The 12228-nt window shown below is 39.4% G+C and overlaps 1 protein-coding gene across 1 annotated transcript; it reads right to left on the bottom strand.

The window, feature by feature from the left end:
* Positions 1 to 726: 726 nt before the first annotated feature.
* LOC121906198 (terminal nucleotidyltransferase 4A-like) lies at positions 727 to 10984 on the bottom strand. The gene is made up of 12 exons (XM_042424916.1): positions 9821 to 10984; positions 9185 to 9308; positions 7438 to 7484; positions 6304 to 6424; positions 6037 to 6144; positions 5816 to 5944; positions 5075 to 5288; positions 4723 to 4849; positions 4477 to 4580; positions 3966 to 4153; positions 3564 to 3701; positions 727 to 3255 (listed from the first exon to the last, which is right to left on the bottom strand). The coding sequence occupies exons 1-12, from the start codon at positions 10516 to 10518 to the stop codon at positions 2839 to 2841; spliced, it is 2415 nt and encodes an 804-aa protein (XP_042280850.1). The 5' UTR covers positions 10519 to 10984; the 3' UTR covers positions 727 to 2838.
* Between the last annotated feature and the right edge of the window lie 1244 nt (positions 10985 to 12228).

Below are 12228 nucleotides of genomic sequence, written 5' to 3'. Positions count from 1 at the left end.
CATTAACGGATAGGTTCACAGTTTTTAAAATCTGTCTTAAAGCAGTCAAGTGCCCAAATGAACACTGAAAGAGGTTTTCCTCGCTGTAATCATTGCTCCTGTTCGTACTGACTATTAAGATCCCCTTCAAATGTGCTTTCAGTGTAAGTGATGGGGGCCAAAATCCAGTGTGTCCACACAGTCATTTTGTGCAAAATGCATTTAAGAAAGTTTATCTAAAGCTTATAAGAAGAGGCTTCAAAAGTCTGATTTAGTCATATCAATTGGATATCTGCCCCATTTACAGTCTTTTTAGTAAACAACTCTCTCTGTGTTTCCCTGTTGACTTGCAGTGGAAGTATAGTAACAACAAGAGGGACTTCAGCACTAAAAACACTAACGTTGAAAGATATCTACTTGGTTTGACTGCTTTGGACAGCTGGTATTAGGTTCAGACAAACTTTAAAATACACTTTGGCACAGAGGGACTGCTACGGAGTTTGGCCCATCACTTACATTACATTTGCATTATGAAGGGATCTTCTAATGGCCAGCATGAACAGGAGGAACGATTACAGTAAGAAAAACCTATTTCAATGTTCATTTGGACACCTGACTACTGTTTTAAGACAGATTTGTAAAATTGTTAACACATCTTTAAGTCACAATGCATTGGCCAGTACAAGTATGCACAACACAGAACATAAACACACACACACACAAAATAAGACCACACTAATCGAGAAGTGGAGTTTTAAAATGTTTATTAAAAAAATAGAAAAACTTAGATTTAAAAAAAAACAAGGAATATATCTATATGTCAGTCATTTACACATAACAATCCATCCTTAATTACACAGATATGAGCTGGGGATTTGGTTTGTGGCAAAAGAGTAACAATGGACCAATTATCCTCTAGATAGCTTAATGAAAGGTCATGCTGAAAACAAGGGGATAATGTTAACAGTATGATGTTGACTCCATCATCTTGGTCCACAGGGTTTTGTAATAACTGTAGACTCTTGTGGTTTTGTTACTCAACTCCTGCAATGGTAAATGTGAGATATCCCAAACTCAAGTCCTCTTATGGATTGCTGCGTAAATAATGTAGCTTTGAAACCTTGTCTTGGGAATAATGACTTTACATATCAAAGAGAAATAAAGGATATGGACTCTCACACCAAGAACCAAGAACATGGATAGAAACCTGAAAGACATGATGACATGATGCTAATAACCAACTGCAGTAGGAGTCTACTCCTGGAGCATACACCTGGAAGCGGCATGGAAAAAAAGTAAAAGCCAAGTAAAACTGGCAGTGCTTTCAGACACATATACAGAAAGCTCTGGCTACGTACAGGAAAAAGGGAAAATTTGGTCGTTTAAGAAGGCAGTCAACCTGTTGCTTTAACAGAATCATTGATATAAGGCAGAAAACAAGCACTTTGCTGGTAATAAGTAGCACCAACCATTTTTGAAATGACATGACAAAAAGCAAAAAGGGTGAATTTCTCCAATGTAGCCTATAAGAAAATACACCCAAAATAACTCTAACTAAACTAAACTAAAACTATTGAAAAGAGTGATATGTTTAAAATGAGAACTAGTGGTGGAAAAATATTTGTACAGGTGGTCAGCAAAATTTCAAGTGATCATAATGCGATGGTAAATTAAACATGAGTAAAATGTTGGCATAATGGGATTTTTGGCACATTTCTCATGTTGCTATACCATAGCTCCCCCTTCAGTTGGAAAGCTGTACACACACACATACAAACATTCCTTCAAGGCCCTTAAAAATCCATCTATTGCACAGGTCAATGTAGTCTAAAAAAAAAAAAAAAAAAAGCTAACTTATAGTGGGGAAAACCCCTGAAATAAAACTAAAATGTGAAATAAATTAAATAAAAGCAAGTAATTATTGCACATAAATGCAACAAACGTAAAATAAGGTGGCAATGTTTACAGTACAAAACATAATAGTGCCAATGTGAACGAAAAAAAATCCCTCAGTGACAAAAACAAAGAGAACAATAGAGAATAAACACACAAAAAAATAAACACTTGGTACATTCAAACAAGTCATCACAGTTTAAGCACTTGAGACAAGGTCCGTTTTGTGCCATCACACCAAAAACATCAAGTCAGCGTTGCGCTGCATAGGTAGAAAGGTAGTGCTTCGCTTCAGTCCAGAGTACAATTGGTTGATTATAGTTCAAGCTGTAAGAGCTCTGAATCAAGAGCGTAGCTAATGGAGTTGCATCCAGAAGACCAAATGAGCCGTAAAACCTGATCAAAAAGGCCCGACAGGAGTCAAAACTTCAAAAAAGACCAGGTAGGGTTTGATGAACCAGTTCAGTACTATGGCACATGACGTTGCTTGCTGAGATGGGGGGGAAAAAAAAAAAAAAAAAAAAAAAATCAATACCTGACCGAGCTCTTCAACCAACCAGCTATAGTCTTTAGCTGTGGGAAAGTGACACTGGAGAGAAGAGCCAGTCCGGGAATCCTAAGTCAACTCAAGTCTGTGCTGGTGTGCATCAAATTAGAGGAAGGACTTCAGACAACAATCAGACTGATGTGACAATATAAGCACAGTTTAGACTTGAGGCCTATCACAGTCAGTCTCTCTTCACCTGCAAGAGTTTTGTAGCATCACTTAGTGCTTTCACAAAGCTAACAGAGATTGATCTTTCGTCACCTTGAACAACTTGAGATGACTTGAATTGACTTGGGACTTCCAGGATGATGAAGGTTGGTTTCTGAGAATCTCCAACAAAAAACACGTTTAATGAATCGTTCATGGCACTGAAGACGCATGAGGGGCTGAGTGAGGCCTTCAAAAACAGCTTCAGTTTTTCATCTACTCTGGTTAAGAGCAGGAAGATTGTCCCTCTTTTTGCGTCGCCAGGTGTTACGGCTGTACTGCTGTTGGTTCCTGAAACCCGGTGCTGTGTTGTGACCCTGGGGAACAAACCGCCGCTGAGGACTGAAGTTACCTTGAGAGTGATTTTGACCTCGGAGGCTACCGCCTTGGTTGTGCTTGAAGCCAAATCTGTGTGGCTCAAATGAGCCATGGGAATCAGATCTCATGGCGTACGTGTGGCTCTGCTGCCCTCCTACCTGAGGGTGGTGGAGTTGGTGGAGGGGGCTGGGTAGAGGGCTCGAGGAGTTAGTGTGCTGGGAGACAGCTTGTGATGTCTGACGGTGCACAACGCTGATGGAAGGCAGATTCTCGTGGTAGAACTGGCAATTGGAGAGAGAGGGGAGAGGCATCTGGACCCAGAAAAAAAAAAAAGAAGCAGAATATAGAATGAGGATTCTGTCAACAGTGAGTTTTTTTTACATTGTTGAAAAACTATACCACCCTGTCGGGTTTTTGTTTGAAAATTCAGGATAAAAAGAGAAATGAAATAGTTTCCAGGCCCACATTAAATTACATTATCTAGTTTTAGGACAGAAAATAAAAAAAACGTAGTGGGTTCATGGGTTTTACACAGTCTGACCGCAGAAACATTAGTAAAAGGTTCATGTTTCTCTGCAAACTATAAAAAGGAAAAAACAAATAAATAAATGAAACCGACCTGAGATGTGGTGTGGATAAAGCCTGCTGGATGTGTGGCCCTAAGGTCAGTAGCCATCTGCATCATTGCATGGACTGAGGCCAGGGTAAAGGGGTGTAGAGGGATTGCACCATTACTGCTTGGGGGAGAATCAGACTCCTGGAAAAAAAACAAAAAAACAAAACAGACATACACACAGATTAACAAAGTTGCACAGAATGGAAAAAAATAAATAGACAAATAATGGCAGAGGGTATCACAGTTGATATGATCACATTATTCTGAGTGATCTTTGTGAATGCATGAAAACAAATTCATTGCACAGGTAGTGATCCGAGACCATGTCGTTACACTAGTTGTAGTGAAACAATGATTCCCTGATCTAGTCAATATCTGAATAGAAAAAACATCCTTTGGCCTTACTATGTCACTTCCGGAGGAGGAGGAGGAGAGTGAGCATGGAGAGGATGATGATGAATGGTGTTGAGGGCTGCCGAGGAAGACTGGAGAAGGTGAGGGGGAGTCAGCACTGAGGGGGGAGGAAGTGTCTCTCTGATCCTCCACAGAAACCAGCATCAGCCTTGCAAGGTCCTGCTCACAGGTCTCTACATCTAGAACCAAACAGAATGAGAAAAAGGTTTGAATTGACTTCTGAATTGATTCTTAAAAAAATAACCATCACAATATACAACTCTGTTCTAAGTGCAAACAATATTTTTAGGCCTATTTAAGGCTATGTGAGCACTGATTTAGTGTTTTAAGAAGCTAAAAAATAAATATCAGATTGGGAGTTTGTATTGGCAGATACTTTAATGTTTTGAATCACAGGCAAAACATTTTTTTTTTTTTTTTTTTATAAATCAAGATATCCCCACACAAGTCAAATTAAAATGTCTCTCATACACTGAACACACAATATGCATAATGACATTACCATGGTTCTCCAGCTTGGCGTACTGCTTGGCTCCCCATTTCCTGATTGTCCAGTCCCTGTAGGCCAACACCTCGGGGCTAACCTTGATGATGCGTCCTAAAGTACTGCAACACAGAGAGGTAGACATTGTACACAATTCCTTCAGGACAAACAAGGAGTAAGCTCAAATTGCCTCCACAAATGTGTACAATTTTACACTTGTGTTGTGCTATAATTAGTTGCGGAAGACAGCAGCAAGATACCAACCTGTCATATTCTTTGTTGGGGTAAGCACGTGCTAGAGGAGACACACCATGACTCAGCACCATGTAGGCGAAGTCAAACACCTGCTTGACTTTCAGGACACCATATGAACTCCTGCCCACATCGTTCCCTGTGGAGATCACCAAGTGGAAAAACGACATACGGAGATTACAGACTAATGTACACTGCTGGATTATGCTACAATCTGGATATGAACGCCATCTGAAATCTGTTATAAGTAGGATTAAAATCACCAAGACTTCACTCATAAAGAGTACAAATAAAAAAGGCGATGAAGTGAGAAGGTTATGGGTTAATTTCTCCATTCACTTATCAATTCAAATACCAGTCTGACCTGGCTGAATTGGATCCTCTATGCAGAGCATGGAGGGCCTGTTCCCATTGCCCATGGCTTTGAGCATTTCCTCCTTGGACAAGTAGGCTCCTCCATCCTTCACCAGGATGCCGGTCTTCATGTAGTTGAAATCACGGCCATACAGCTCAAAGAATTCAATCAGTAGGATGCCCAGGTTGATGTTGGCACGTCGTGTGTCGATGCGAGGGTGTAACTATGATCGGCAGACCAGGGAGAACTCATTAGCTACACTTTTACCTACAGACAGATCTGCATCTATGTGCACTCCATAATTACTCACATTCTAATATTATACCACTGAACTCACTGACCTTTAACAGTGTTGGATACACCGGTAGGTATTTAACATTAATTATCATTTATTCAGAGACTGAAGAGTTATATGAAGACTGATTTATACTGCTCTATAAAATTTATATGAACTTGAAATTAACATAATTCTGCATTCACTTATCAAGACCAGCACAAAATCCATAATCAGATTTACAAGATTATGGACATCCCTCTTATGTTTTGCACAAACAACAACTTTTAGGTAAGAGTGTGTAAGAATGTCAAAGTGGAGAGCTTTTTAATTTAGTGGAAAACTGCTGCTGATTTGACAAAAATGTATGAAATGACATTTATAGCATCTTGAATAGACAAGAAAGGAATGATTGTAGATGTGTTTGCACACTCTCGAGTTGATTGCTATGATAATGATCATGCATACGCATGTACCTGCAGAAAGCTGATGGCCATTAATATGAGGCTATAAGAGCTGATGCCTCCAGTGAAGACTTCATTCAGATCCCTCTGGAGTAGGAACTGCTTCAGAACGAAGATCAGGGGTGGCAGAACAGTGTATTTCTACAAGACAGGAAGACAAAACATTCAGAGACAACCAAAAAAAGGGCCACATTTGTGTTGTCCATTTAAGAAGGCAAGTATTGAGTGCTTACCTTAAGGTAGCTCTTGATGAACTGTGCTGCTTTGACAGCAGTCTCTACATTGAAGCTTATGTCCACTTTCACCTCTGTTTCATGATCGGTAAGCTTGATGATTGGCACCTGAGGACAAAGAGTCAAACTGGAATCAATCCAAAAGGTATTCATGATGAACCAACAGACATGTATTTTATTAAGTTAGTGTTTAAAACCTAATATTAGTTGTTAACTTAACTGTGCGGATCACAAAAGTAAAAAGACTCTCAGCTACTGCTGACTTACTGTAGCTTTGTCGAGGACCTTGATGGGATATGGGCCAGACACATTGTGTCTCTTTAGGGCTTGTTCCAGTTCCTGCAGTGGGGGATGGTCCCACTTTCCAAACACCACCAGGTCAATGTCACTAGGAACAAAAACACAGAGTATATTTTTTTATGCCTCAGGAAAGTTTATTGGTCCATCTCAAGGATTCTGTCAACACACAGAGTAAATAACAGCATGTACTGACACACAGCTCACCAATAACCCTACATTATGGCCTCATTTTTTGTGTTAAATCGATTCAGGGTCTTGGGAAAGTACACAATCCTGTTTTATAACAGATCTGTGAGTATACTGGGAGGCAGTGACACGAAGATTTGGGGGGAAGAGTTTATGCAAGCACATAGTGACAAATTGACAGATGAAGACTTTTAGAGGAACAACAGATCAAAACAATGAAGAATTGTAACTATAACTGTAATTTGCAGCGTAGCAACATTGTTTTTTTCTTCCTCAACTGAACCAAAATGTTCCTGATCACCTTTTGATTCACAAGTTACTCCAAAAGACCTGCTTCTAATCCATAATTCATACGTTGTTGATCAGTGAGTGAGTGATGAGTGAGTTTTAAACGAATTCAGTGGTGCAATGTCAGGAAAGAAAGTGGGGAAAAAAAAAAAAAAAAAATCATGACTACTGCCTTTTTCCCCCCACTCCAAGCTATTGTTGATAAAACCAACATTCATTTGTTGAAAGGCATGTAATTACTATTGTTTATTTGCATATCAAATATGTTGAAATGTTACATTTTTTCCCATATATAGTTAAGATCTATAACCCCTCATGAGAACAAGTCCCTCAGAAACATACTCTATAATAAACACCATAAAAACTTATGACAAAAATAAAAATTTAAAAAAAGGAGTGAAAACCTACATTTCCAGCAATGCGGTTGTAGTTATGCTACTGAACAGAAACTCTCAATACTGTAAAGTAGCATATAACTGTAGCTCTCTGAAAAAAAAAAAAAAACATAAATATACCCTCTCAAAAATAGCCTCCCACTTCCTAAAAACTAGCGTGGTGAGACATTTAAAAAAAGACTTTTTAAAGAAGGTCTAGACTGTACAAGAAAGGCATAAAAACTAAAGTTACCTTGTTGGAAGATAGAGTCCTGTGCTGAAGCTGCCAAATATCTCCACCTATAGACAACAACACAAATTAGTTTAAAAAAAACATCTGATTTAAGTTGTGAAGTATCATATAACCCAATCAACCCCGTGGGTGAATGACCTTAATGTGTGTAGGCAGTGTGGACTCTTAAATGGCTTTAAGAGCAGTTTAGCCTAACTATTTTTTTTCCCCATTTGTTTCACTTCTTATTCACATTTTTGATTAAAATAGCAATAGAAAATAAGATTCAAGAAGATTCAAGAAAAATATAGTGTCACTGCTCGTACTGCCTGGTGTGTGTCTGTGTTTGCTCATAAAGCAACAAGTCAGGATAGAATAAAGCAGCTAAACGCATTATTTTCATGCTTTTATGCAAGTGTATGCGCTGTACATAAAAATGGGACTTGCATGATAAGATATTTATTTTGAATAAATACGTCTAAAATTGTACTTGTGGTTAGTATAATGCCAAAAGCAGCTCGCTTTTGGGCACTGTTTCTACAAGTATTTTTCTTTATTTAGTCAGAAATTATTACTGACGCAGTCTTATGTTCACTTTACTGGTGTGGAACCTTATTCTCTGTAGGCCACCGCTACAAAAATTAAATATTTGTAGTCTGCCACAGCTTGGAAGAGAAACACAAAATGGTCTTTAGAAAAAAAATTCTTAGCGAGGCCCAGTGGGATTTCTATGGGCCCGGATTATATCAAAATGTTTATAATGTTAATCAGAAAATGGTTATAATGTTAAACAGAAAATTTATTCCAAAGTACACTCAGTACGTCTAACATTCTGCTGGCAGTATACAATGGAAATTCACTAATAAAGTTACTTTGGGAATGCAAGTGACATGAATAATGAGACTGCCGACTGCCTACAACATGGCCAAACAGGATATGTAAGTGCAGTAAACCTCCAGACACACGGGCTGCAGAGTATATAAGACAATAACATTGATTTATACCGCGCATAACAGCTTTTTAAAGTCATTTACAAAAGCAATAAACAAAAGCCAACACGATGAATAAAATGTCATATTAAAAACCAAAGTTACACAATGATAAAACCAGTTCATCAATTAGAATATGCTAATAGTTAGTAAAACTTACTGACAAATCCTACAGTAAAAATGCATTCTGGTGAAAGTGTAAGTCATGGGTAGGAGCTGAGGCAGTAGAAGCAGGTCACTTACACTATTGGTCCACTGTGGTTACTGAGGGGTTAAAAGGTCTGATACACACCAGGTAGCACAAGCAAAACTGTATTTTTAAACTGCTGGGACTGTTGGTTTTGAGTGGATATATACACAGTAGTGGCTCAGTGTGTTTACAGACAGAGGAGAACAACATACTGAAGGATTTATAAAATGTATAAGTTTAAAAAAAGCAAATGACAGTGTACCAGTCTGTTTAACTGTTTCAGTTTCATCATGTTAAAATCTTTTGGAAAGCTATACTTGCTCAAAGAAAAACTAAGCTTTATTCAAAGGAGATTTTGAGATGTCCAATACTACAGCAGGAACCTGCATGAGAAGCTGTCAGGAAAAAAAAAACCTAATTCTAAAACTGCCTTACATACAATGGTTTCATGTTGCAAGTGCAGTACTATAGATATACTGAGGCAACCTGATTGGCTAAATCTGATGGCGGCTCCCACAGGCAGGAACCATAGTTTGAGTTACTTCTCCGAGTCTGGGCACGGGCACACAGCTTTCCTACTAACACTCACCCGTGCTGTGGGCCACAAGTCCTTGATGACATTTTCTATTCGGTTCACAACATCTCTTCTCATGGCCTCCTCCTCTGGTCGTGGTGACATGAAGTTGAAAAAGTCCACTATCTCTTCATGAAGACTGACAGAGGGGAAAAAAGGACACCTGGGATCATGGACTGAGGATGGAGGATTATATAGGACTATATGGTATTAGAAATGGGCCTACTGAAGCCTAAACTCCATGTCACACAAACACTAAAGTAAACTACAGTATTTAAAGTGCAGGAAAGAAATGTGTCAGAATAGTTTTGTGCATTAAATAAGTTTCATGAAAAGTTAAGACATTAACTTAGTAGTGTTAAACATCTGACTATGAGTTATACACACAGATTACATTCAAGGGTTTTGTCGAAGGGTTCATGCAGTTTTATCTGTTGGATGGGATTTGTTAAAAACTAGATGCACATTTATATGATACCGTGCAGAGACACACACAATGTAAATGTAAGGGCCCTAAGATAACAATGACTGAAATACTGCACATAAAGCACTCTTTCTTGGGTGACCACCTGGAATTCCTTAAAGAAACACACTTTGAGGAGCCTTACATGACTGTCCAAAAAAAAAAAAAATCTCCTTATATCTCCTTACCCATTTATACCCGGGCTGTATCGCCTGGTTTTCCACAGACTGCAGGAGGAGTCTACATAGTGTCCGTTGCAGCCGTAGGACAGGGCCGGGTTGATGCCATGAAAAGTGTTGGCTCTGTTCAGATGCCTTCTGCGGCCGGATGAATGTGACTGATAATGGTGGTGCTTGTTCCCACGCTGATTTTTCATCCCACTGGGGGTGTGGCCGCCAGATTGTTGCATGCTGCGACAGTGTTGCTGCTGAACAGTGTGAAACGGCGGAGGGGGGTGTTTCTGTCTAAGATTGTTCTCGTTCAACTCATGCTCGCCGTAGTGTAGGAACCGGCTGGCCTCTTCTGCGACGTTCAAATTGTCGATCTGCAGAGAGGAGCCGGAAGGCGAGGAGCTCTCGGCCTCCGAGTCCAGAGAGGAGGAGGACGGCGACAACGAGCCCTTCCTCCGGACACTCCCCCTGTCTCCGCCGCCGTCTCGCTCCGGCAGCTTCCCGAACACAACCCCCGGCGGCGGCGCTACGTTTCTGCAACACTCGCCGTTTGAGTCCTTGGAGTGTGCGTTTTGCGTCGTAAAGTTGCCTTGGTGGTGAAGGTTGTCGATGCCGGAGTTTGCTCCAAATCCCTGAGAGGTTTCCCAAATGTGCATCCACAGGGAATTTGCAGGTCCCTTCTGCTCCGGCTGGATCCAAGCGGTCCTGGGATCCATTGGACTCGACTTTACCGAGAGCCTCTCCACAGGAAAATAGCGAGCTAACTGACAAGTTAAAATACTTTGCACTCAAGGAAACAAATAAATCCTACCGCGCTGATTTACTTGCTGTCCTCGAATTGCTTCATGCTCGGAAAGTGGTTAGGTTTTACAAGCGATTTGCACAGCTCCACTCCATAGATGTACTCCCCATGTAAGCCAGCCAATATGGCGCACCCAGCAGCACGGAGCAGCATCTGCGCATGTGCGAGGGATTTAAATCTTTGAACACACCCCTCAGGACGGAGGTGCGTCAAGTTCACTGCACGATGCACACACCGGACGTTACGCACAACAAGGATACGTTACATATTGTCTCCTGTATCTGCATTGCATTTTTACACGAACCTTTTCTCACTAAAGATAAGATACTAAAAATGTGACATTTTAGATTGAGTACTGTATAAGTAGTACACATATCTGTATAAAAAACTAAAAAAATATTTCAAAAATAATCTGTAAAGGGACTGATTGATAATTGATTATATGGATTGTTTTTATTATATATATAATTTCACTTTTCAGCAGTGGTCGAAAGTAACTAAGTACATGTACTCAAGTACTGTACTGAAGTACAGTTTTGATGTACTTGTACTTTACTTGAGTATTTTCATTTTCTGCTGCTTTATGATTTCACTCCACTACATTTCAGAGGGAAATATTGTACTTTCTACTCCACTACATTTATTTGACAGCTTTAGTTATTCTTTAGATGGAGATTTGACACAATGGATAATATAACAAGCTTTTAAAATACAACACATCGCTAGAGATGAAACCAGTGGTTTCAAACCTTTTTTGCTTTTGACGTCTTACAAAAAGCAGTGTGTAGATGGGGTCACATTTCAGATATGAGTTGGTAACAGCTCCACCAAATAGTGATTTTTCCTCTAAACTTCTCACATGGTTTTATTTCAGTAAATGTTCAAATAATCCAATATTTCACCAAAATCAAAGATTGGAAAAAAAGGTCCAAAAACTGAAAACAGATTTGCGCATCAGAACTTTGTTTTTTCCTCTTTTCTCTCCCATTAATCATCTCACTAAACTAGCTAACTATATAAAGTAGTTCAAACTAGTTCGACCTCCAGCAGCTACAACAGTAACATGCTGCCTACACACTGATGCTTCAGTATTAATAATCTAATGATGTCATATATAATAATATATCAGAGGGACCAAACCATTACTTTTACTGCAATACTTTAACTACATCAAGCTGATAATACTTATGTACCTTTGTTTAAGTCGGATTTTTCATGCAGCACTTGTTCTTGTAATGGAGTATTTTTATATTGCTGTGTTAGTACATTTACTGCTTTTTGGTGATGTCATCTTTAAATGTTTTCTGTTGGCATGAACAAGTGTTGGCTTTTACTTTGAAGGCTAAGCCGGATACAGAAGCTCTTGTGTGTTTGACTTCTTGACATTGGTCCGACTTGGCAGGGTGAAACGTGATTGTAGTAGTAATTTAGTTGGATCTTATTGCCGCGGACTCTATCACTAATATTTAATGTGGTTATATTAATCTTGTGGTGAATAACACAGAGGTCTAATGTTCAAACACCTACCACTAAACAGCGTTGTATTTTGTCAGAATTTGAATGCCCGATTCTCATGGCGCTGACAGATGCATATTAGGTCTGTATATTCAGTTCTTAACCCCAG

Source organism: Thunnus maccoyii, chromosome 10 (assembly GCF_910596095.1).
Source record: "Thunnus maccoyii chromosome 10, fThuMac1.1, whole genome shotgun sequence".
Lineage (NCBI taxonomy): Eukaryota > Metazoa > Chordata > Actinopteri > Scombriformes > Scombridae > Thunnus > Thunnus maccoyii.
Note: the sequence above shows the minus strand (reverse complement) of the source record. Positions and strands in the feature narration are given on the sequence as shown.

Bases quoted from the DNA above. Each gene is read 5' to 3' on its own strand.
- LOC121906198 (XM_042424916.1), bottom strand. From the start codon at position 10,518: ATGGATCCCAGGACCGCTTGGATCCAGCCGGAGCAGAAGGGACCTGCA. The intron at 6,425-7,437 runs GTAACTTTAGTT...TTTTGTTCCTAG, and splicing joins GGACTCTATCTTCCAACAAG to TGACATTGACCTGGTGGTGT. The intron at 4,581-4,722 runs GTTGGTATCTTG...TCTGTGTTGCAG, and splicing joins CCCAACAAAGAATATGACAG to TACTTTAGGACGCATCATCA.